Source organism: Girardinichthys multiradiatus, chromosome 3 (assembly GCF_021462225.1).
Source record: "Girardinichthys multiradiatus isolate DD_20200921_A chromosome 3, DD_fGirMul_XY1, whole genome shotgun sequence".
Classification (NCBI taxonomy): domain Eukaryota; kingdom Metazoa; phylum Chordata; class Actinopteri; order Cyprinodontiformes; family Goodeidae; genus Girardinichthys; species Girardinichthys multiradiatus.
The window spans coordinates 8,207,268-8,233,021 of record NC_061796.1 but is presented as its reverse complement, the minus strand read 5'-3'; the positions used below and the strand labels follow the sequence as shown (position 1 = coordinate 8,233,021).

Here is a 25,754-nt window from a genome sequence, read left to right as displayed (position 1 = left end):
TTCATTTTAGAACATAAAATTCCTTTTCATAAACCTGGTCCATTAACCAAAGTTTGCCAATAGATAAAATTCTATGTGGTTTTAAGAGACAGCATATTTTAATAGTTGCTCAACACACATACAGTTTTTGAGCTGATGCAGCACTTAAGGATAGCTGCTTGTAGCTTAAAGGGATATTTCTACAAATCAATATGTGTTAGTGTGATGGAACAGAAAGGGACAGTGAAATTACCTTTTTATGTGACTGAGCTATTATGCTGAAGTGTAAATGGGACTGGCAAGAAGCCAAGATGGCAGAAGGACCTGTAAGGGTGATAAAATTCTGCACTGTTTGGCGTTAAAAGAGAAATCGTTTGCCTTCTAATGATATTGATCCAGCTGTTTTCTGTAATCTGGGACACGTTTTCCTCAGTGAATTAAATCCTGTGCCCCCTATAAAATAAGCAATTAAAAAGATAGCAAAAATAAATATAGTTAAAGTACTAAATGCTAGTAGCATGGGTAATTGGGAGAAATGTTTAATACAGTGTACTAACATTTGTTATCATTAGATAGATGAATTCTTCCTAACAAAACAGATAAGCTGGTTTTGACCTACTAACCAGTCATTAAATTATGATAAACCTGTGAGCATAAACTGTGTATAAACAGCTAGCCAATTACCTGGATAAAGAGTTAAAATTGTTTTAGAATATTATAACGAAGCATGACAAATTGTTATGAACCTATTATTTACAATTACTAATTGTCACTTAATAACATATACGAACACCCGTAATTGTTATAATAAAATTAATTGGTTAACATCTTGTCTGAAAGTGGTTTAATAGCACCAGAAAATATCAGAAAATTAGATACTGTATAATGTTCAATGGCTTACCGTGTAATATAAATAAACAGGTAAAAACTTAAAATTATTTGCCTACCTTATGAAGAAATTAGATTCCTTGCACAAATAAAATTCTGAAAATTGTGGCATGCATTTGTATTCAGCCCCATTTACTCTATGCCACTAAATAAAATCCAGTAAAACCAATCGTCTTCAGATTATACTCTTCTTACATACTTAGTAAATGCAGTTCCCTGTGTGTAATTTAATCTCAGCATAAAGGCAGCGATTTGTGAAGGCCTCAAAGGGTTGTTGGAGAACATCAATAAATAAACAACAAATCAGGAATGGAGTTTAAGCAGTTTTCAGCTCTTTCCACAGATTCTTGATTGGATTCAGGTCTGGACTTTGACTTGGCCATTCCAACACCTGGATACATTTATTTGTGAACCATTCCATTGTAGATTTGGCTTTATGTTTTGGATCATTGTCTCGTTGGAAGATAAATCTCCGTCCCAGTCTCAGGTATCTTGCAGACTTCAACAGGTTTTCTTCCAGAATGGTCCTGTATTTGGCCCCATCCATCTTCCCATCAATTTTGACCATCTTCCCTGTCCCTCCTGATGAAAAGCAGGCCCAAACCATGATGCTGCCACCACCATGTTTGACAGTGGGGATGGTGTGTTCAGGGTGATGAGCTGTGTTGCTTTTACGCCAAACATATCGTTTTGCATTGTGGCCAAACAGTTTGATTTTGGTTTCATCTGACCAGAGCACCTTCTTCCACATGTTTGGTGTGTCTCCCAGGTGGCTTGTGTTAAACTTTAAACAAGACTTTTTATGGATATCTTTGAGAAATGACTTTCTTCTTGACACTCTTCCATAAAAGCCAGATTTGTGCAGTGTACGACTGATTGTTGTCCTATGGACAGACTCTCCCACCTCAGCTGTAGATCTCTGCAGTTCATCCAGAGTGATCATGGGCCTCTTGGCTGCATCTCTGATCAGTCTTCTCCTTGTTCAAGATGAAAGTTTAGAGGGACGGCCGGGTCTTGGTAGATTTGCAGTGGTCTGATACTCCTTCCACTTCAATATGATTGCTTGCACAGTGCTCCTTGGGATGTTTAAAGCTTGGGAAATCTTTTTGTATCCAAATCTGGCTTTAAACTTCTCCACAACAGTATCTCGGACCTGCCTGGTGTGTTCCTTGGTCTTCATGATGCTCTCTGCGCTTTGAACAGAACCCTGAGACTATCACAGAGCAGGAGCATTTATACGGAGACTTGATTACACACAGGTGGATTCTATTTATCATCATCAGTCATTTGGGACAACATTGGATCATTCAGAGATCCTCATTGAACTTCTGGAGTCAGTTTGCTGCACTGAAAGTAAAGGGGCCGAATAATATTGCACGCCCCACTTTTCAGTTTTTTATTTGTTAAAAAAGTTTGACACATCCAATAAATTTAATTCCACTTCATGATTGTGTCCCACTTGTTGTTGATTCTTCACAAAAAATTTGAATTTTATATCTTTATGTTTGAAGCCTGAAATGTGGCAAAAGGTTGCAACGTTCAAGGGGGCCAAATACTTTCGCAAGGCACTGTAAATTCACATGTAATATGGATACATTTAATTATTGTCTGAGAAAACAGAACCTCTGGATAAATGATTAAAAGAATCGTGATGACTTTTATCAATCATGATGCACATTGAAAGTTTCGTACTGGTTGTGAAGCCATCAGTGAGCGGCTCTGATTGCCCCTCGTTGTACAGAGCAAAGATGGCCACCGAGTACTCCATCAGAGACATCAGCTCGCTGAGGTGGTAGGAATTCACTGGACCCACCTTCGTCTGCACAAAACAAACACCTACATGAAAACTTTGATTTTGTGTCTGGCAGAAAATTTCATCGTTCAATCACAATAGGTAAAACAACAAAAGTAATTTTCAAAACAGAAGTCTTGAGGGATCAAGAACATTTCTAGAAGAATAATGTGGATGGCAACATATGTCTTTGAGTAATCTCTTGTTTGTACCTTGGATTCTCTGTTCCTTTCTTTGAAATCTGTTTTGCACGCATGTTTAAACAAATTATACTAAAATTATCTTTCACAGAGAAAAACCAACGCACCTCCTTTGTGATCAGTCCATCTGTCATGACCCACATGATGCGGTAACCTTTAACTCCACTGGGCGGTGGGTCCCAGCTGATGTGGGCGGAGTTATGAGTGATGTCTAAAAACTGGAGATTTCTGGGAGGACTCAGAGGTACTAACAAGAAAACAGAATAGGGATAATAGCGTCGGAGATCATCTCTGACATAACACTGGCCCAAAATCAGCTTTTATCCTTTGGAATTTGACCCGGCAGGTATTCAAATCATGCAGTGGTTAAGTCTATGAAGCTGTTGTAAAACTTACATGCATGTGAATGATCTATTTCTGCTCATTTGAACTAATTGTACCCTAGTTCTTAGTGCAAGAAAATAGAACCCAGATTATCAAATATTACTTTAGTGTTGTTTAAGATTCAGTTCTGAACTCCAAAGAGAGGAACCAAGCCAATGGCAGATGAGAATAGCTAGTGACTCAATGGAAAGACAATTCTGAGAAAAATATGTTTTAATCCTGTCATTTCTTCATGTAAAATGTGCATTTAGGGCTCAATGCAAGAATTGCCCTTGAGATAGATTTTTGTTCTAATTAATGAGACTGGTATGAATATATATATTATTAATAAGACTACCTATACAGGAGGCTAATGTATATTCAGATGTTGCTTTCAGCTTTCAGAATGTAACTTGAGACCAAGATTGGGGTCAATCAAAACAAAACAAAACAAACTGAAACCCTTTTTGCTTGAGTAGGAGCATGCATTACTCACATGTTGTTTCCTGATTTATTATAGGGTCACTGGACTCTTCTCCATACATAGCATAAACAGTGACAGTGTATTCAGTGTCAGGCATCAAGCCATCCAGCTCCAACTCTGTTACTCCATCACCTACATTAATCTGGGGACAACACTTGGAAACATAAACAAATAAAGTTTGCTTTACCAGACAAATCAAAAAAACTTTACATTCTGGTCTTCTTATTTCTACCTCATTGTTGTTCAAGTCTCCATCATCTGTAAGAGGAGCATAGAGCACTGTGTAGCCTGAGACGCCATCCACGCGGCTCCATCTGGCTTTCATGGTGCTGTGAGTCATTTCAAACAGTTGGAGGCTGGTCACTGGTGGGAGAGCCACTGGACACACATACAGACAAAAACAGGACATTTTATCAAGAATAAAGCAATATACGTTTTTGAAACCAGGTGTTGAAAGAAAAACTTAGGTTTTAGTCTTAGTCTTTAGTCCAGGACAACTTCTCCTCAGCACGGTGCACGTAAGAGGTAGTGTTTGGGCAGAGAAGATTAGTTTAGACGCGCCGTCCATACTTATACATTTTAACCCCTTTATTAGCGGTCTTTTAAAGGTATGTGTTTGATTCTGATGACAAGCTACAAGCTTCTTTCGTTAGCTCCAACTGCTAACGGCTAAGAACACGTGCTCGCCCACTTTATGACTCAGCTGCCGATCATTTACCCTGAAAGGTTGTTAGTTTCCAAGCTAAGAAATAATATTTCCCTAAATATTATTTTACTAAACATGATAACTAATTAAACACCAATAAAGATCATATGCCCAGAAAGGTTGTTGGTCTTCATTCAAAATAATATTTTCTCCAAATATTATTTTAACATTTCAGAATCAGAATCAGAATCAGCTTCATTGCCAAGTTCCTACATACAAACTAGGAATTTGACTCCGGTACACTTTGCTCTCTGGTTTATTTATTTATGTTTTTTTATCTTTTTTTTTTTAATGCGTTATAAGATATATTTATGCATATATCTTTATGTCCTTAAATACATATATACAAAAGTGCATTTGCAAAATAGTATGCAGTTGTTTGGTACTCTATTACTCTATTTCCTTAATAATATTTCCTTAAATATTATTTTAATAAAGGAAGCTAATTAAACACCACTAAGACTCATTTATCCAAAAAGATTGGTTCTTATTCAAAATAATATTATTTATTAAATATTATTTTAATAAATAAAGGTAGGTAATTAAACACCGTTGAGAATTAGTCATCCAGAGGGTTGGATTTATTCAGCAAATCATTCTTTAAAATGTTATTTTATTAAAATAATATTTTATCTGATCTTGCATTGTGAATGGTTGTTTGAAGCTTTACCAATTATAGTCTAAGTTAGTTCCAAGACTAACTTAACTTCACTTTCAGATTCTTCAAGATAATCCTTGGTTCTCAAACATAAACATGGCATGGTAATGTTGCATCACTCTTTTTGGTCATGGTTTTCAATCATCTTTAATCAACTTGTTTATATTGTACATAGTCCATTAGTCTTCCCTATTCTTTCATTCTTCTTGGTAGTTTAGTTGGATTGTTTTAGCGTAGTAAAGAGTTTGTTGATTGAAATATGTTTGACTTTGAGTTGACTTATTTTTATTAATAAATTCTTGTATTTTAAGAAATTGTGTGAATTCATTCCATGTGTGTGCAGAGTTGATGCTGTTCAATAATGCCAGAGCTATTTTCACTTTTTTCACTACTGTCCTAATACCACTGCCTTATTTGGCTGATAGGACAACCCTTAACAGACCAAATTATTATTTAATAAAATATAAAAAATATTAATATTAAATATTAAATAATATAATATAATCATAGTCACACCTGCTTAAGTTTTTTGATTCAATGGGGCTTTGCGCAGAAGCCTTTCAAAATTTAATTAACAGAGGAAAGCATATAGGACCTATAGTTTTCAGACGACTTAAAGCAGATCAAATTCAACAGTTTACAGTGCTTTGCAAAAAAAGTACATACTGTACTACTTGAGCATTTCCACACTTTGTCAAGTTACACCTGTCAAGTGTTTTGTTGGGATTTTGCATGAGAAACAAAACAAAAGTAATGCATAATAGTGAAGTGGAAGATAAATGATACAAGGCAGAGTAAAAATTTAAAAAAGGTGTGGCATGCATACATTCAGCCCTGTGAGTCAATACTTTGTAGAAACACTTTTTGCTAAAATTACAGCTGCAAGGGGTATATCTCTACTTGCTATGCGAATCTAGAGACTGAATTGTTTGCCCATTCTTCCCTACAAAACAGGTTATGCTCAATCAGATTTGTCAGAGAGCATCTGTGAACATAAGTTCTCAAGTCAATCTTGGTTTGGACTTTGACTGGGCCTTTCTAACACATGAACATGCCAAACCATTCTATTGTAGCTCTGATTGTACGTTTAGCATCATTGCCTCAGCCTTATGGATCCTCTAACGGGTTTCCTTCAAGGATTACCCTGTATTTAGCCCAATCCATCTTCTAATAAACATTGACAGGTTTGATTGTCCTTGCAAAAAAAAAAAAGCAATCCCACAACATGACGCTGCCACCACGATGCTTCATGGTAGGCATGGTGTGCTCATGGTGAGGTATTGTATTAGTTTCTCACTAATGAGTGCTTCATTCTCAAAGTTATTTTTATTGATATTTGTTCTGATGTGTTGACTAAGTCCTCTGTTATCAGGTTGTATCAGAGTATGTCTTGCATATGTCTAAAACTGAACTTACAGGTGGTCTCTGATCCTCTCAGAGCTTCACTTGCCTCGTCCGTATATACAGCAAACACAGCGAGCTGGTACTCAGTGAGAGAGCTGAGATGCTGTAGCAACACTGAAGTCTCACCGCCAGCCACGATAGCCTGTTGTGCAGGAGATCAAGTCAAAGGAGGAGAGGTGGATGAAAGGGACAGAAGTATGGAAATAAGGCAGGGGAATGTAGGGGGAAAATTGCAAACGAGGATATTTGAGGTATTAAAACAGAAAGAAAGGCATAAAAGGATATAGTGTTTGAAAAAAGTGTAAAAACTAACAGTATTTGTGGAATAAAATATAAATATCTATATCTATGTAATATTTTAGTATTCTACCTTGAAAGCATGATATCTGTGATAAAGCATGATTAGGTATGGGTTCGTTCAGCTGGAAATGCGTGATCACATGCACTACTGAACATCTGGTCCTAATAAACTAATTTATACAAAATATGTAATAATTTTGTGCACTATTGCTCTGGAAAAATCAAATGTTGGATGTTTATGGGCATCTTTAGAAATGGCTAAGTTTTGGCCACTTCTTATCTTTTTTCAGACCAGAGAAACATTATAAAGGGGACTTGAAGCCCGTAGATCACAACTAAATTTTGTGTAAACACAGACGTTGAATGTCAGGCTCAGTCAGCCCATTGGATTAAAAAAAAAACCCAAACAAACAACACCTTACAACCACATTCAGAGAATGCATCTTTTAGCCACATCTTCACATTGTTGATCAATATATTTCTTTTAAGTTAGTTTTTGGCTCTAGTGGCCTTTATTATTTTTTGACAGTGAAGAAAATACAGAGCTTCATACTATTAAAGCGTTTGCAATGAGGCAGCCATTTCTTAATTTCAGGTACTCTACAAAAAATTAACAGTATACAAATTGATGTTCTCAGATAGGAAGACAATGTTTACCTCCTGTGGTTCTCCTCCCTGAGTTGGACGGTAAATCACTCTGTACTTCTCTACGTTTCCAGGCGCAGGACTCCATGAGACCCGAAAGCTTTGAGCTGTGATCTCTGAAGTTTCCAGGTCGAGCGGCATTCCCATTTTTGCTGGTGTAAATTCTGAGCACAATATGGAGGATAAAGTAGAGGTATGGAAAAATAATGCATGACATTTAAAGCTTTATGCACCAATAAGGAAATTTAGAAGGAGGATAGCTCAGAAACACAGTCCTGATAAAAAGAAAATATACCTTATTTATTTCCTGTACTTTTTGGGGTGTAATTCATATTTCACAACCTTTCCATTTTGGTTTTATCTCATATAAATGACAGTGTGAGATTTTTTTAATGTGGGAATACATTTAAGGTTAGATTTAAATACTTTAAAACCTGATAAAGACCACTTACGTGTTAAAAGCATTGAGATTTACCCTAACTGTGTTATCAAAAGACTTTAGAATAGAAATGATAATGTCTATTAATAACTTTTCTATACTTGTATACTAAAACACGTGTTGTATAGTAAACACAGCAATGTAAACTTTGGTAAAGACAGAGTAGAAAATAATTGTTTTTCTGGATTTAAATTATACTTTTTTGCTACATACATTATGAATCAAAGATTAGATACAGTACAAACCAAAAGTTTGGACACACCTTCTCATTCAAAGAGTTTTCTTTATTTTCATGACTATGAATATTGTAGCTTCACACTGAAGGCATCAAAACTATGAATTAACACATGTGGAATTATATACTGAACAAAAAAGTGTGAAACAACTGAAAATATGTCTTATATTCTAGGTTCTTCAAAGTAGCCACCTTTTGCTTTGATTACTGCTCCGCACACTCTTGACATTCTGTTGATGAGCTTCAAGAGGTAGTCACCTGAAATGGTTTTCACTTCACAGGTGTGCCCTGTCAGGTTTAATAAGTGGGATTTCAAGCCTTATAAATGGGGTTGGGACCATCAGTTGTGTTGTGCAGGAGGTGGATACAGTACACAACTGATAGTCCTACTGAATAGACTGTTAGAATTTGTATTATGGCAAGAAAAAAACAGCTAAGTAAAGAAAAACGAGTCACCATCACTACTTTAAGAAATGAAGGTCAGTCAGTCCGATCAATTGGGAAAACTTTGAAAGTCTCCCCAAGTGCAGTCTTAAAAACCATCAAGCGCTACAAAGAAACTGGCTCACATCAGGACCGCCCCAGGAAAGGAAGACCAAGAGTCACCTCTGCTGCAGACGATAAGTTCATCCGAGTCACCAGCCTCAGAAATCGCAGGTTAACAGCAGCTCAGATTAGAGAACAGGTCAATGCCACACAGAGCTCTAGCAGCAGACACATCTCTAGAACAACTGTTAAGAGGAGACTGTGGGAACCAGGCCTTCATGGTAAAATAGCTGCTAGGAAACCACAGCTGAGGACAGGCAACAAGCAGAAGAGACTTGTTTGGGCTAAAGAACACAAGGAATGGACATTAGACCAGTGGAAATCTGTGCTTTGGTCTGATGAATACAAGTTTGAGATCTTTGGTTCCAACCACCATGTCTTTGTGCGGCGCAGAAGAGGTGAACGGATGGACTCTACATGCCTGGTTCCCACCGTGAAGCATGGAGGAGGAGGTGTGATGGTGTGAGGCTGCTTTGCTGGTGACACTGTTGGGGATTTATTCAAAATTGAAGGCATACTGAAACAGCATGGCTACCACAGCATCTTGCAGCGGCATGCTATTACATCCGGTTTGCGTTTAGTTGGACCATCATTTATTTTTCAACAGGACAATGACCCCAAACACACCTCCAGGCTGTGTAAGGGCTAATTGACCAAGAAGGAGAGTGATGGGGTGCTGCGCCAGATGACCTGGCCTCCACAGTCACCGGACCTGAACCCAATCGAGATGGTTTGGGGTGAGCTGGACCGCAGAGTGAAGGCAAAAGGGCCAACAAGTGCTAAGCATCTCTGGGAACTCCTTCAAGACTGTTGGAAAACCATTTCAGGTGACGACCTCTTGAAGCTCATCAACAGAATGCCAAGAGTGTTGCGAGCAGTAATCAAAGCAAAAGGTGGCTACTTTGAAGAACCTAGAATATAAGACATATTTTCAGTTGTTTCACACTATTTTGTTCAGTATATAATTCCACATGTGTTAATTCATAGTTTTGATACCTTCAGTGTGAAGCTACAATATTCATAGTCATGAAAATAAAGAAAACTCTTTGAATGAGAAGGTGTGTCCAAACCTTTGGTCTGTACTGTATATCTTACCTATGTTTGTTGTAGCTACTTCCCTCTGGTTTTACCTTTCAATTGAATGTCAAAAAGCTGAAGAAATAACCATGCAAAATGGTTACTTGATCACTTAGGGAGTTATTTACCAAATTAACTTATTTTTGATCTGTTCTCTTATATTACCTCTTTGTGAAGCAATTTCAATTACCTTCAGCTTCAACAGATAAACATGTCTTGCTTTACTTTGACCTTCGTACAGTTGGGATTAATGATTATGTACGATGATGTTATTATTCAGGATGCTAGTCAGAAGATCCCCTGCTCCGGGGTCTCTGCAGTCTCTCTGCTTTCATTCCTGTTCCTTACTCTGCTTTATGTCTTTGTCTTGGATCTCCACTTGTTCACACACTATCTTTGTCAGTCCCTCGACTATAGAGCTCATAATGTTGAAGTCAGCCACATTGTAGACATGAGTGTGATGTGGCTCTGAGGCGATGGACTGCAGCTCATTCTCATCAGCATTCTTTACACCTAAAAGATTAAAGAACGTGTGATTGTTGGCACAGCATCAACTGCAGAAACAGTGTTTGTATTTACAGCTCTGGTTTTTTAGCTCTAACAGACACTGGCCTAATAAATAAACTTTAGCACAGCAGGTCAGTAATGATTAAAAAAATGATAATTTAGAGGAAAAAAAATGTTTTAGACTAGCTGTAACAGAATCATGTCTGTTCTCACCAATAGCAAACAGCTCAACACCAGCCTTTCGAAGGCTCTCTGCTGGGGGTACAACGTCGTCCTGGGATTTTCCATCTGTGATGAGAATCCCAATCTTTGGTACACCAACCCGTGAGCCAGATTCAGGCTTGAAACAGTTGTCCAAGATAAAATTCAATGCAAGCCCTGTGGACAGTGTTATAGAGATAAAAAGGAGGAGATAGAACATAGAACTGAATAAAAAAAAGGTTCACGGGCAAGTGCTATTGTATAGAAGAAAAAAAAGATCCTTCAAAATTACCCAAATATAGGAAGAGATAATATTTGTGAGGGATAGTATGCAGTCAAAGTTTTCCATTCGGATTTTAAAGTAGAAAAGGGAACATAAAGACAAAAAACACAATGTTCTCAAACTTTAAGAGAGCTAGACGAGAAGTGCACTTTCAAAGCAGATGTCATAATTTATATCCAGTACCTGTGAGAGTGTTTCCTCCTTTATAGGGTAGGTTCTTCACTGCATCAATGACGGCATCTTTCGTAGAGTAAGTATTCAGATACCATTCTATCCTGGGATCACCGCTGTACTGTGCCAGGCCTAGAAACAGACATAAACAGCTTAGGAGACTAGTGCACACAGACTATGAATAACACAAATCGCCTCAAATATCAAAATTGTAGGATTCTTAGTTGAACTGTAGTAAGTTCCTGAATTTGTAACTGATTCATATTTTATTTATTTTATTTTAATGTAAATTTTATTTTTAAGTTCTTAGAATTGTAACTTAATTGCTTCTTAGGCTTTCCTATGTGTTCTTAATTCAATCGTGAGGCATAAAACAAGGAAAATAATGATTAATAATAATGATTAATATGTGTAAAAAGCAAATTTGGTCATTTTGGTGTAACGTTTAATTATTAATCCAGTAATTTCTGTGTCCCTGGAGTAGAAATATGGTGTGACACAGAGGCCACTTCAGTTAGCCTCCCTTTAAAACGGGAAAGACAAGAAAACATGCCAATTAAGTAAGACAGATGTGTGTTGATCTTCACAAGTCAGAAAAAGCTGAGATCAAGGTAGCTACTTGTTTCAGCTTGGTGCTACCTACGGTCAGAGAAATACCTAGAAAAATTAAAACAACTAGTCTTATGAGAAACAAGACTGGATGAAGACCCAAGTTTATCATGCCACCAATACACAGCAAGAGGAAGATGGTTAGAACAATAATTCTTTAAACTTCACTTTTGTAGCCTGATATTATGTTGCTATATTAAAACACATATTAACCAGGGGTACCAGTAATAATGTAGAGTGTTTAACAGAAAAACCAGATCATCTAAAAAACATTTTTGAAAAAAAATCTTAGGACATGTGAAAAGAGATGACACCAATAATCATGCAGTTTCTCAATCTGTTCAATAACATTAATGGTTGGGACCCACCTATCCTGGTCTTATCAATGCCAATATCAAATGCATTGACCAGGTTTTCCAAAAACATACGGACCAGCCTGAAGTTGATTCGGCCTATACTCCATGAGCCATCCACCAGGATCAAAATATCTGCAATGGCCTCAGTGTGGCACACAAACTGATCAGCTAGAAGAAAAAGAAAAAACAGAAAGAGATTGATTATAAAGTCAATCTTATAATAAAATGCACACACGCAAGACAAAACATAAGAAATTAGTTGAAATAAAAAAGTTACACAACGGTTTAAGAAAAATAATTATCCAGTAATTCAGATTCATCACACCATTCTTTACGCCAATGTTAAAACCTCTAAATAATACAATGAATGCTTGAATCTCCTTGGAAATATTTTGATGTAAGTTAAAAAAAATAATTAATTTATATTTTTTTGAGTTTCTTTGAATCCATTGTGGAAAACTGCCTTACAGTTGAATTAATAGACAATTTTAAGTTTAAAAATCCACATCTAAAACCTTCCTCAAATATACAGAGTTGAGTTATCAGTCTTTACACCAAAAATAATTCAATATGAATCTGTGGCAAATATTTCTACTTTAAAGATGGAACTAGCAAAAATCAGACTAAAACATATGAATGAATGAACGAAGGAACAAAGGAAGGAAGGAACGAATGAACGAAGGAATGAAGTAATTAAGGAAGTAATGAAGGAAGGAAGGAGCGAAGGAAGGAACGAAGGAAGAAAAGAACGAAGGAAGGAAGGAACAAACGAAGGAAGGAAGGAAGGAACGAAGGAAGGAACGAACGAACGAATGAACGGAGGAACGAAGGAAGGAACGAAGGGTTACTAATGGATGGATGGAAAATTATTTTACCAACTTCTATACTTTTCCAGACTGTTGGAAACCCTTTGTAAGTTAGTGTGAGTGGACTTACACAGCAAATAAAAGTACTGCTTCTCTATGAGGAACTTATATCCAAATCTATTCCCCAATGAAAAAGTGAAAGATTTACAGCATCAAGCCTTTATCTGGACTTTATAACTTATGTCCACACAACCTGAGTACCACATGAAAACACATACTTACACTCACATTTGTCCATGCTTTATAATTCAATAAAGCTTATCATGACATCCCTCCCAGTCTTATATCCTGGAAATGACTGTATTCGCTTAAGTTTGTGTCATAGATAACGTTCTGCTCTACAGAGGTAATGGAGAACAATCCAAAACATGCTGACAATGAGATTTATGTGCTTGTGAAGAAAAGCTATAAAAGAGGATGCAGACTGCAGGGAATGTGAATTATGACTTTGCTTTTTGCTCAGAGCAGTATGTTTTAGGGATTAGGATAAATATTAGAGAGTCAATGTAGATTATTTAGCTAGTACTAACTATAACAAAGTCATCCAAACTGTTTTCTATCATCTCTGCTAAAATAAAAGGGAAGTTGGTTACATTTATCATTCTGCCTTAGCATAGAATGTAAGGTTGATGAGGGAGGCTGGCACAGGTTGGATAGATAATGTTTGTGTCACCTTAAACACTCCACCTGCACCACTTATGCCACAACAAAATCTAAAGTTTATATGTGCTGATTTTCCAACATTAAACTGAAGAGGCATCTGAAGAGGCATCTGTTTTAAAGAGTGACTTTTCCAAATAGAGCCGTCTGTCTGCTGTCTTTCAACCGGCCAGCTGCTAAAGGCGTCAGTTGAAAGAGAGACAGCAAGAAGACATGGGATGACAGTTTTTGGTTTGCTGTTGTCTTACAGGTTTGACTGAGGTATTATGGGCAAATACAGAAACAGACAGAAGTGGAAGGTAAATGATAAATGCTTTTCGAAGTTGTTTAAAAATGAAAAAGTCCACCTTTTTTCTGATGTCACTTACTAAGATAGGGTCTCAGAGGTTAGAAAACATTAGCGGACAAACAGCAACACTGAGACTAAGAGACCAACAAACAATAAACAATATCCCAAGCTTTGAACATCTTGCAGAACACGGCTCAATACATCTTCCAAAGAAAGAGAAAAGAGGTCCACGATAACTCTAGAGGAGATGCAGAGATCCACATCCCAGGTAAAAGAATCCGTCAACAGACAACAATTAATCATGCAATTCACAAATCTGGCTTTTATGGAATGCTGGCAAGAAGAAAGCTATTGAAGGGAGAGACACAGCAAACATGAAAGAAGGCACTCTGGTTACGTTATCAAATTAAACTTCTTGACCTTCATGTAGAACAGTATCCAGGGCAAGGAACTAACAGCGCATTTCTCCTTGAACACACCATCACCATAGTGACATGGTGGTGGTAGCAGGGACAGGGAGAGCTAATGGGGAGATGAATTGGGCAAAATACATGGAAGTAAACCTGTTAGAGGCTGCAAAAGACTGGCAACTACAGGAGTTGGACAATGAAACTGAAACACCTGGTTTTAGACCACAATAATTTATTAGTATGGCGTAGGACCTCCTTTTGCGGCCAATACAGCATCAATTCGTCTTGGGAATGACATATACAAGTCCTGCACAGTGGTCAGAGGGATTTTAAGCCATTCTTCTTGCAGGATAGTGGCCAGGTCACTACGTGATACTGGTGGAGGAAAAGGTTTCCTGACTCGCTCCTCCAAAACACCCCAAAGTGGCTCAATAATATTTAGATCTGGTGACTGTGCAGGCCATGGGAGATGTTCAACTTCACTTTCATGTTCATCAAACCAATCTTTCACCAGTCTTGCTGTGTGTATTGGAGCATTGTCATCCTGATACACGGCACCACCTTCAGGATACATTGTTTGAACCATTGGATGCACATGGTCCTCAAGAATGGTTCGGTAGTCCTTGGCAGTGACGCGTCCATCTAGCACAGGTATTGGGCCAAGGGAATGCCATGATATGGCAGCCCAAACCATCACTGATCCACCCCCATGCTTCACTCTGGGCATGCAACAGTCTGGGTGGTATGCTTCTTTGGGGCTTCTCCACACCGTAACTCTCCCGGATGTGGGGAAAACAGTAAAGGTGGACTCATCATAGAACAATACATGTTTCAAATTGTCCACAGCCCAAGATTTGCGCTCCTTGCACCATTGAAACCGACGTTTGGCATTGGCATGAGTGACCAAAGGTTTGGCTATAGCAGCCCGGCCGTGTATATTGACCCTGTGGAGCTCCCGACGGACAGTTCTGGTGGAAACAGGAGAGTTGAGGTGCACATTTAATTCTGTTGTGATTTGGGCAGTCGTGGTTTTATGTTTTTTGGATACAATCCAGGTTAGCACCCAAACATCCCTTTCAGACAGCTTCCTCTTGCATCCACAGTTAATCCTGTTGGATGTGGTTCGTCCTTCTTGGTGGTATGCTGACATTACCCTGGATACCGTGGCTCTTGATACATCACAAAGACTTGCTGTCTTGGTCACAGATGCGCCAGCAAGACGTGCACTAACAATTTGTCCTCTTTTGAACTCTGGTATGTCACCCATAATGTTGTGTGCATTTCAATATTTTGAGCAAAACTGTGCTCTTACCCTGCTAATTGAACCTTCACACTCTGCTCTTACTGGTGCAATGTGCAATCAATGAAGACTGGCTACCAGGCTGGTCCAATTTAGCCATGAAACCTCCCACACTAAAATGACAGGTGTTTCAGTTTCATTGTCCAACCCCTGTATATCACAGCTTTAACAGTTTCAGTGTCTAGATGTGCAAAGCTGGTAGAGGCAAACCCCCAAAAGACTTGAAGCTGTAATTGCAGAGAAAGGAGCTTCTGAAGTATTGACTTAGGGATGTCAGAAATAAATGCCAACATTTTTCTTTCTTTTCCATTAACTTTCTGTTGATCCATCCATTTGTCATTTATTGGGACCATAATTCCCAAGACAACACATATGGGTTTGTGATTGCGACCTGAAAAAATGTGGAAAAGCATTGCATATTGAAGGTTCTTCCTACTAGACTGTAACTATAACCAAAAGCAATTCATATCAAGCATATATTTACAGCTACAGATTCAATGACTCTGTGGGTAAAAAGGTGTGGGCACTGAAAGGTTAGGAAAGAAGAAGCTGGGGAGAGGGGTATTGTTAAATGTGCAAAGCCATTATACTTGCTGATCCAGCTGTTAAACAGATGATTAGAAGGTCAGTAATTACAGCTAATCACAGCTCACAAACCCTTCCCAACTTTTATTGTTTGCAGGGTGGCGAGCATGTCAGCTGAACCTAGTCATAATGTTAGTGTTTTACCTCTGAACCAATAATCAAGGTAATTCATGTCCTTCACATTATCCACGACAACATCTGTAAGCAGTCTGGTCAGGTAAAGGAAACATTTCGCTGCCATTCATCTTCTGACAGTTTGACATCAAAGTCAAACAACTAAAGTAGATATTTTTATAATTTTACTGTTTTTCACAAACTTTATGTGTGCAATCAACTGCATTTATCAGGACCCATATAATAAATAGTTACTGATTGTTTTATGTAATGTTGCACTATTGCTCTACTACTATATTGCAATATTAAAGTGTTATGTTAATTTGTAGATTATTATGAAATATTTAAGCAAAAAGATAGCTTTATTGCAGTATTGTGATAGATTCAATCCCATAGTCTGTTGGACGCTGCGTGGACTTCATTTATTGTTAGACGTTTTCTGACTGTCAGGTAGCAGCAACCTTGTCAAAGGTCCCTCTGCTCTTTTAAAGCCACCTCTGCCTTTCGGCTCACCTCTGTTCTCGAGCCGTCTCACAGCTCTGCTTTGGGTTAAAGTGCAGTTTTTAGGAGAGTAGAAGGACAGTGAAAAATAAATTAGGTTGACAGATGGAAAGAACTGAATTAAAAGCACAGACTCATAAAGGTTCTGTGGTATAATTTGCTGTATTACCAAATCAACAACTTATCAAAAGAAGCTGGATTTCTTAGTAAAAACTACAAGAAAAACATTATTTTATCAAATTAATTGCATATCCTCTAAAGTCAAATCTAAGAAACTGCTTTCACGTCCATACTAGATGTGGATTTTAGTGGTGCAGCAGTTATGGTGTCCATTTTATTGCCTTGAATGTTTAAGATGATGGACAGGTCTGCACTGCAGGGCAGAGCAAAAACGCATAAACTGTTTTTGAGTGGTGATTTTGAGTAATTCTTTAAATACCATGCAGTTAGATGTGCTTGGATATAAAAAAATAAAAAAAAGTTTTTTTCCCATTATCATCTGGAACTTACATAAACAAGAAAATATTTAATGACAAATGAGTCTCTACTTGATTTATCATAACCCACAGTGAGGTTCTGAGCCCAACTACGGGAAGCAGTGCTGAAACTAAAAATGTTTTTTTACATAGTAAACTTAAGTTGTTAAATAGTCTTGATGAAACACTCTTTAATTCTAAATAAATGGCCAATCTAAAATTGTATTTTAGTACCTACTCATGTTACTGGCCCATCTGTGATTAACTTAATTAACGTTTCACCTCCGATTTTTAGGTTTTAACACCTTGTAAATGTTCTTGACTTTATTGCCACTTTCACATCTACGCAATTTGTTTTTTATGTACGAACTACTAACTAAGAATATAATTTTTAAAAGACTGAAGAGTTTCAACATTTGGCTTTTCATTTCACTTCTTTTAGTTAAATTTGGGAATATCTGTTTTCAAATCACTTTTGTTGACCTTTTCCCAAAATGTTCCAGAGAGCAGACAATCTGCTAACCACACAGTTGGACACACACCACACAAAGGAGGCATGCCTGGAGCTGACAGACTGTCCACCTGTTATTCACGAGAAGGGAACAGGTCCAAACTCACATCTCACAGCACACAGTGCATAGCTGCAGAGCTGGAGGAGAAACAACTATGCGGCTTTGCAATAACTGAATGAACTTGTGTATGAATGCAGCAGACTGTGCTAAAAATGTGACTGCAACTGCCACTGTTGGCTCCAACATCTAAACGAGTACAGGGACACACTGAATAGCACTGGAGGAATGAATATGAAGAAAAGCAGGAATTGTAAATGTCTGTTAAAAATAAGAAAAGTCTTATGAGTTCACAGATAGTGCACAGACATGTATAAGTACAGAGACACTGCAAACTATGGCTTCCCTATAGAGCAGACTACTTAAAGCAAGGATGATTGCTCTATAATCCCCTTCACTCAGGAATTCACACGCACTTCCATTTATGAAAATAGTGGTGAGAATTGTAAATGCAAAATACACAGAAGAAAACAGTGCGTCGCACACAGTTATCCGCCTTTTCAAAACTTTCCAATCCTCTTTCTTCTATTTTTCTTTGTTTCCCTCTGGTTTTTATTAACAGTTCTTTCTAGTCTGCATTGATTTATTGTTGACCTCTATTTAGTGAGGGATCAGATGAAGAGTGCTGTCATTTCAGTCTCTCTTTATCTAAGGTTTACTTTCCTCATCACTGTGATAATATTTTGGTGTCTGGAATTAACAATGAGGGTAGTGACAGGAATGTAAATAGATGGACAGAAGCGGTGATGGTCCCACAGTGACAACCTTTTCCTTCTTCAGGATTAACCTGCTTTCAGAAGAGTGCCCTCCTTTCCACACTTGTCAAAATATTTAAAATTTTATATTTTTTTGGACACCAATTCCTGAAAGTCTGCAAAGTAATTCCTGTTCAGGCGGTCCCTTATTCAAGTCATTACAAACTTCACACAGACTTGGCCGAGTTTTAAAGCCAGATGTCATTCCTGATGCAACCGAGATTCGGACCCAGGTCCCTCATTTCAAAGACAAGGACTTGGCCCATTACACCACAACAGAAAGACTAATCTCTAAAGTCTGATAAATAGTAATGCTCGGCTCCAACAACTACTGGAAATTGAATCAGCTTCAGTGAATTACAAAAGCGCAAATGACATCAAACATTAGCTAAGACGCCCACTTTACTTTCACTTCTGTCAGATTTCTTTAAGTGTGATTTCAGAATGGAAAGTAAAGATATCTAAATCTCCAGCCTGTATTCAGTGTATTTCCATGTTTTGTATCCTTTTACCTCAGTTCTCTGTCATTGCTGTCCCAGTGTTTCTCTTGTGTTTCTTTTACAGTATTTGTTTTGAGTTTCACACTTTGCAGATTCCTTTGTGGTCTGTTTTAAACTTTCCTGGTTCTGTGCGTTTCCCTTTGGTGTTCTTTTGTCAGTTCTAGCCATTCTACCTCAAAACCCAAATCCATGCTCCAGTATCAGTTAATTAGCCCCAGTTGGTTCTTGTACCAGTAATCACTCCTTCCCTGTTTGTTTATACTGGGTTCTTTCAGTCTTTGTCAGATCCTCCTGTTGCCCTCATCAATGTGTTTTATTGTTTTTTTCCCTTATAATTTCCCTTAATGCCTATTGCTGTTTTAATAAATCATATGAAAAATGAAAACACAAACATTTCATATGGTTTTTACAAGACAAAAGATTAATCAGTTAAATGCATAAAAGTACAGTCTATTGAAGGTGTTTGTAATATAAATGTATTTATTTGCTTGCACTATGTTAATTAAAATTTAGAAATTGCCGTTGTTTTATAAGCCGATACTCTGTCTGGTCTGACAAAAGTATTCAATTCCCTCCTGCGTCCTCCCTGCTGTATTATTTATGTCAGGAATCAGGGCAAAGGGCTCTGTTTTAGTAATGCAGATGGTTCTGGGTCTGTGAAATACAACACAAAAGACAAATGACACTTTTTACTTATTTTAAATCTGATTCATGTTTCAGTCAGCTGAATCTTACCAAGAGTAAGAGTAAATAACCACATTTCATATACATTAATAGATGACAGAAAATCAAGTTAAATCATTGGTTGCCAAAGAAAGTATAAAACATAAGAGAAATGCAAGTGTGAAAGATGAAAACGCCTGTAGAATCTGTAGAATAGCCATTCAGAAAACTCGCTATGGTCAATTCTGTCCAGTTCTCATAAAACAGACATTTAACATTTGGTTCAGCCCTTAGCTCCACTTCAGAAAGTTTAGTAGTTGTTGCCATTGCTACTCAGTTCTTCTTCTACAGATGATGGCTTTTGCAACAGTCTTTGAGAGAGGATTGCTGCCCCTGTCAGGTCATTTGTAGAAATAACCAACATTGTCCTGTTCTGTTTGCAACCCACATTTGGCCAGTGGTGGGTTTCAACCCCGTTAATGTTTCTATACTGTCAGTTATAGTTTTATTCACAGTTTATGAAAAGGTCTTTTTGTGACTTGGAATTTAAAAAGTTTGATAACCCTAGGTTTAAACTGTAACTTTTCATACTCTTTAGGTATTATAACAATTCAACACAAGGTGGAAGAACATCCTGATAGATGTTCTTGTTTTGCTAACAAATATCTCCAAACGCGGTTACTGCATCATGCTGTGGGAATACTTTCTTCAACATGGACATTGAAGCTGGTTAGAGCTGAAAGGAAGATAGATGAAGCTAAACACAGGGCAGTCCTGTTGGAGACAGCAAAAGATTTGATACAGTGTCAGGTTATGGTCCAGCAGATAGAGAACCCAAACATGCAGCCATAGCTACCTATAACAAAGTATACACATGTGTTAGAATGGCCTAGTCAAAGTCAAGAGTTACATCGAATTAAGAATCTTTGGCAAGCTTGAAATGTAATGTTCACAAATGCTATATATCCTATTTGACTGGGCTTAAGCTATTTTGCAAACGAGAATGGGCAAAAATTGTAAACGGTGGTTCTATTGACTCAGGAGGGATGAATATACACATATTCCATAAAATTACAATATGCGTTCCAATGAGGCAAATTCTTCAGAGTAATAGTAGCTTTTAAAAATAAGATTTAAGCAAGTATAAAAACCTACTTTAAAGTGTTTTTATTGGCCTGATGTAATATTCTAATTTTAAATGTAGTGTTTTCATTAGCAGTAATTGGAAAATAAGCATAAGTAACAGAAATAAAGGCTTGAAAACTATATAATGTTTCACTTAATTAACATTTTAATAAGATCCTAATTTAATACATGTCACACAGATTTCTTTTTTGTAAAACAAAATTCAAAACTCTATCTAATTTATATATGCACTACATCTATAGTTATACCCTGCATTTTGTTGGTGTATGACATAAAATCACAAAACACTGATGTTTATGATGTGTAAGAAAAATTCAGAGGATTGAATACTTTTGAACGGCACTGTATTAATGTAAATACTGACAAATAAAAACAAATTCTGTCAGTTGCACATTGGTTAAATGATTGTAATGTGGCTATTTCAATTATAAGAAGTTCAAAGTTGGGTTACTGTGCTGAGCTGAATTAACATTTTTCTGTAATGTAAAGTTCTGTCGGACTAATTAAAAGAAAAACAGCCCAGCAGCCATCTCAGTGATCCAATTTTATACCATATGCTGGTGGTATAGGAGCTGGGACAAGAGCTTATTTATGAAGACGATGACAGGCAGCAGACTGATACACCTGTCATTTGCTCAGTGGCCCTCGGTTTAACTCAAACAAACTCAGCCAGGCATAGACATTTATATTCATTGGTGAAACCTGAGGGAGTCTGTGAGTGTTTGTATGTGAGAGTACGTAGTTTGATCCGTGGGGTTTTAAGCTGAAATCCGACAGCTGCTTTCAGAGGGTTTATGTCACTTCATGAAAAATCTTTTTGTGCTTGGGCTCCTGATCTTTATTCCACTATGTTTTTGGTTCCACTTCATTCACCACACAGATATGCATATACAACAGATGTTATGGATGGTAAAAGCATATTGTGGCCTAACCATAGTTCTCTAAAGTTTTTTTCATCCATCTTCCCCCTCATCTACCTTTGTTTGACATACCTGCTTCTCTTTGTTGTTTGCTTCCTCTAATGCCTCTATCAGACACATGCATAAACGTTTGTATAGCTGTCCTTATTTGATCCGATTAGCATCCCAATTCTAAACTAAACCCCTTACTTTGAGTCTATGCTATATTCCAACCTTAACCTAAAGTTAATTTACATCTTAACCTTGAACCTAGCCAAGAATCCAAAAATATTAGGGTTAGTTGAATGGGTTTGGTTAAGGAGGTTAAGGATGCTCTGCCTCATTAGGATAGATCTATAGTCATCATCATCATCATCATCATCATCGTCATGCCAAATTACTTGACACGATAGGGGATTATATCAGCATAGCTTCCAATGAGTTACCAAAAACATGGAACAAAAACAAATTGACCTGCATGTTTCTCTTTTGAAAGTTTAAGACATATCAGGTATATATTTTCACACAAATTTTAAGATTTATAACTTGCGTTGAGCTTCAAATAGGTTTCTGTGACTTCAATCAATGGTGGCTACCTCTTTTCTTATCTTCTCTGCTCATAGAATCTACAATTACTTATTTAGGATTATGAAAAGATCTTACAGCTTTAGCAAAGAATATACAAATGTGATTACAAAGATACATCACATATGAACAATAACCTACCTACCTGTCTTTTTGTGGGTTCCTTTAAAGTGAGTGTAGGACCACAGATTTAGTAAAACAAACAATAATCCAAGCAAGTGGCAGGCAAGGATATCAAAAACATAAAAAATATATGAGCATTAACATAATTGAAGGTAGTTTTCACAATACAAAACAATACAAAACAACAATAATGCTATAGAGGGTTTGAAAGCACAGAAAGATTTCTTTTGGAGGTGCAGGTATACATCCAAAAACACCAATTCAGACCAGTTCACACTGGATGCTATTTCTGACACAGCTGATTGCCAAATGGGAAGACAAGGAAAACTATGCCCTTTAATCATGTTATGTTTTACAAACTAATTATACATCCTCACCAATGATGCATGTGTTCTTGATTGGCATGACCAACATGCTGAAAGTCAAGCTTCAAACATGGATTCCACTTGTAACCCATTGGTTTTTTTTTTACACCTGTTTCACTTTTGTTTGTGTCACAAGCATTAAGAAATTTCATCTAGAAATTTGCAGATGACATCATAGTTATTAGAAATGACTAATAGAGAGAAATAACCACGTAACTTCAACAATATGTAATAAATATATAAAAGGATGATTTGAAGATTTGAGTTTGGGGGCCAACACTACTTGTATCACCACAATTTAAAAATATTGAGGAATTTTAACATTCCAAGACATTTTATTCCTTTTACAGCTGCAACCAGCAGCATTACTGAGTGGGACTGGATCAACATATTGTTGTTATATTGTTCATGTAATGTACTACCATCACCAGGAAATCCAAGAAGACTGCATTGTAGACCCAGCACCATAAAGCCTGATATCACAGACCTTTTGGGTAGAAGGGGAAGAAGTTTGAAGTGTAAAACATTATATTCTATACTTATATAACAATAACTTATGTAAGACATCCATGACCTTTACAGCCTGGCCCAACACATGCTCTCTAATTCTGTGAATGTATACACAATTATGGATGTACACCAATGACCTCCCTAGTTGTGTGTTGATCCCACGTTGCCACCAAAATAGCTCCGACTCGCCAAAGCATAGCCACTTGACCCCTGAAGGCATACTTTGGTATCAGGCATCGATATGTTAGCAGCAGTTCCTTGGAGGTGTAGCCTCCATTGTTCAGACTTGTTTATTCAGCACAACCCACAGATGTCCAACTGAATTGAGATCTGAGGAATTTAGAAGACAAGTCAAGACCTTTAAAGTCATTATTGTGCCCCTCAAACATTTCCTAAACTGGTTTGCAATAGGAGCCATTTTCCTGCAAAATAAGGCCACAAACATCAGGGAATGCTGATTATGAAAGGTTGTATATAGTTTACAGCAATGACTAGGGTAGGTGTTATGTGTCAAATTAAGATCCACATTGCTGGCAGAACTCAATGTTTCCCAGCAGAATATTGCCCAAATCATCACAATGCCTCCACCAGCTTGCCTTGTTTTTACAGTGCATCCTGGTGCGATGTGTTTTCCAGGTAAGCAATGCACACGAACCAGGCCATCCACATCACATAACAAAATGTGAATTATCAGACCAGACCCCTATCTTCCTTGCTTTGTGGGCCAGTTCTGATGCTAACATCCCAATGTGGGCAGTTTTGGTGATGAACAGGGGTCAGCAGGGGCACCCTGACTGGTTTGCGGCTATGCAGCCCCATGCACGGTACAGATACATCTCAATAAATTGGAATATGCTTCCAGATGAGATTCATTTGTCAGATAAAAAGTACCTTTTGAAAGCAACATCCTTTAAGCAGGTATTAAACATGCTTTTTATAAAGCCCACATTTCTGTAATAAAACTGTTCATAATTGGTTTGATGTAATATTCTAATTAAACTTATTTTTATGTTTTATCAGCTGTGAGCAGAAAATCATAATTAACAGAAATAAGGGCTTGAAAACATCAGTCTGTGTGGGAATAATCTGCAATGCACTGTGTATTCTGACCCCTTTCGATCAGAATCAACAGCATCTTTAGCAACCTGAGCAACAGTGGCTCATCTATTGGATCAGACCACATATGGCAGCACTCACTCTCCACATACATCAGTGAGCCATGACCCCAACGTCTGTTCACCACTCTTCCTTTCTTAGACTAATTTTCACAGATACAGACCACTGCATACCTGGAACTTCTTACAAGAACTGTAGTTTTGGAAATGCTCTGGCCCAGTTGATTAACCATACCAATCTGGCCCATACTAAACTGGCTGAATTCCTTATGCTGCCTCTAAAACTGAACTTTTAACTTTGAAAACAAAATGTTACCTTGCAACCTAATATATCCCAACTACTAACGTCATCTATTAGTGGTCACAAATGTGTCTGAATTCTTCTTGCTCCAGTATTGTACAATTTTCACATTGTACTGCATTTGTATATCATTTATTTATCAATTTATTTGACCTTAATAATAGGCTTAATGGAGCTGCTGTGAGTAAAACATTTGTAATTTTATTAGGCTTTCAATATTAAGCACATATTATTTGAATCTTTTGCTCTAATGCAAACCTGCATTGCTTTTGTTTCTGCATGAAATAAAGGAGGTAAGAGATTAATACAGTACAAAACAAATAGTTATGCACAGTTTCTCTGCAGTCTCTTTCTAGAGATGGAAAGCAACAGTAGAGCAATCCGAGAAAAATTAAATCCTAATTATTTTAATTGAGTTGGTGGCAATAATTAATAAAATGTCACTAGCACATCCACATACATGCACATCATTTGATTAGCTTAACTCACCCATAAATTCCCTCTATTAATAGAGGACAAGGACGGACTACACAAAGACCACACAAACATGCAGACTCATACATCCAAATGAGGTAAAGGAGCTAAGGATCAGAATCTTTTTTCAGCTCCTGTCAGAATAAATAAATTCGGAGTTGGAAAATATACCGCTTGAAAAATAGAGTAGTGGTGATAGAAAAGGAGACAAAATGAAGTAAAAATCGGAAATGAACTGTTTTACTCTCTTGAAAACCCCAATTTCTTTTTTTCCTTTTCTTCAGTAGTTTTCAGTTAAACATGTCCCATCTATCTGAATCCACTGCAGCTTTCACAGAAACTGTTCTTTCCATTAGTCACTTCAGAACTTTCACATCTGTATTACATTTCTTGCATAAACTATTATGTTCTCTCTGACGGCATATGTATTTGGCACTTCTGACTCAAATACAAAGAAATGATGAAATGTTATGAAGCACACAGTAAATTATTAAGATGTTTTATTCTGGTTTACATGGGGTTTATGTGTTTATGTGACTGTGTTAGCTTCAGTGAATCAGATTTACCTTAATGCCCGTCTTTTTTTTCACTTGTCAACCTAATGGTAAAAATCTTTGGAATACAGTGAGCCCATTGAGTATTATAAAAAAGGAAATTAAACACAGAGAAATATGCACAAATACAAGAAAAGTCTGTAACTGGTAA

At 37.2% G+C, this 25,754-nt stretch overlaps 1 protein-coding gene across 2 annotated transcripts in view; it reads right to left on the bottom strand.

The window, feature by feature from the left end:
* Positions 1–25,754, bottom strand: part of LOC124865666 (collagen alpha-1(XIV) chain-like) — a 189,246-nt gene that overhangs the window by 119,914 nt on the left and 43,578 nt on the right. Inside the window, exons 6-15 of one of the 2 annotated variants that reach the window (XM_047360966.1) lie at positions 11,856–12,011; positions 10,891–11,010; positions 10,437–10,601; positions 10,065–10,229; positions 7,432–7,583; positions 6,487–6,616; positions 3,939–4,084; positions 3,719–3,860; positions 2,967–3,106; positions 2,560–2,686 (exon numbers count right to left, since the gene is read on the bottom strand). In XM_047360966.1, coding sequence (XP_047216922.1) covers positions 2,560–2,686; positions 2,967–3,106; positions 3,719–3,860; positions 3,939–4,084; positions 6,487–6,616; positions 7,432–7,583; positions 10,065–10,229; positions 10,437–10,601; positions 10,891–11,010; positions 11,856–12,011 — 1,443 coding nt within the window. The remainder of the gene's footprint in view (positions 1–2,559; positions 2,687–2,966; positions 3,107–3,718; positions 3,861–3,938; positions 4,085–6,486; positions 6,617–7,431; positions 7,584–10,064; positions 10,230–10,436; positions 10,602–10,890; positions 11,011–11,855; positions 12,012–25,754) is intronic. The other variant, XM_047360967.1, reaches the window with a different exon arrangement.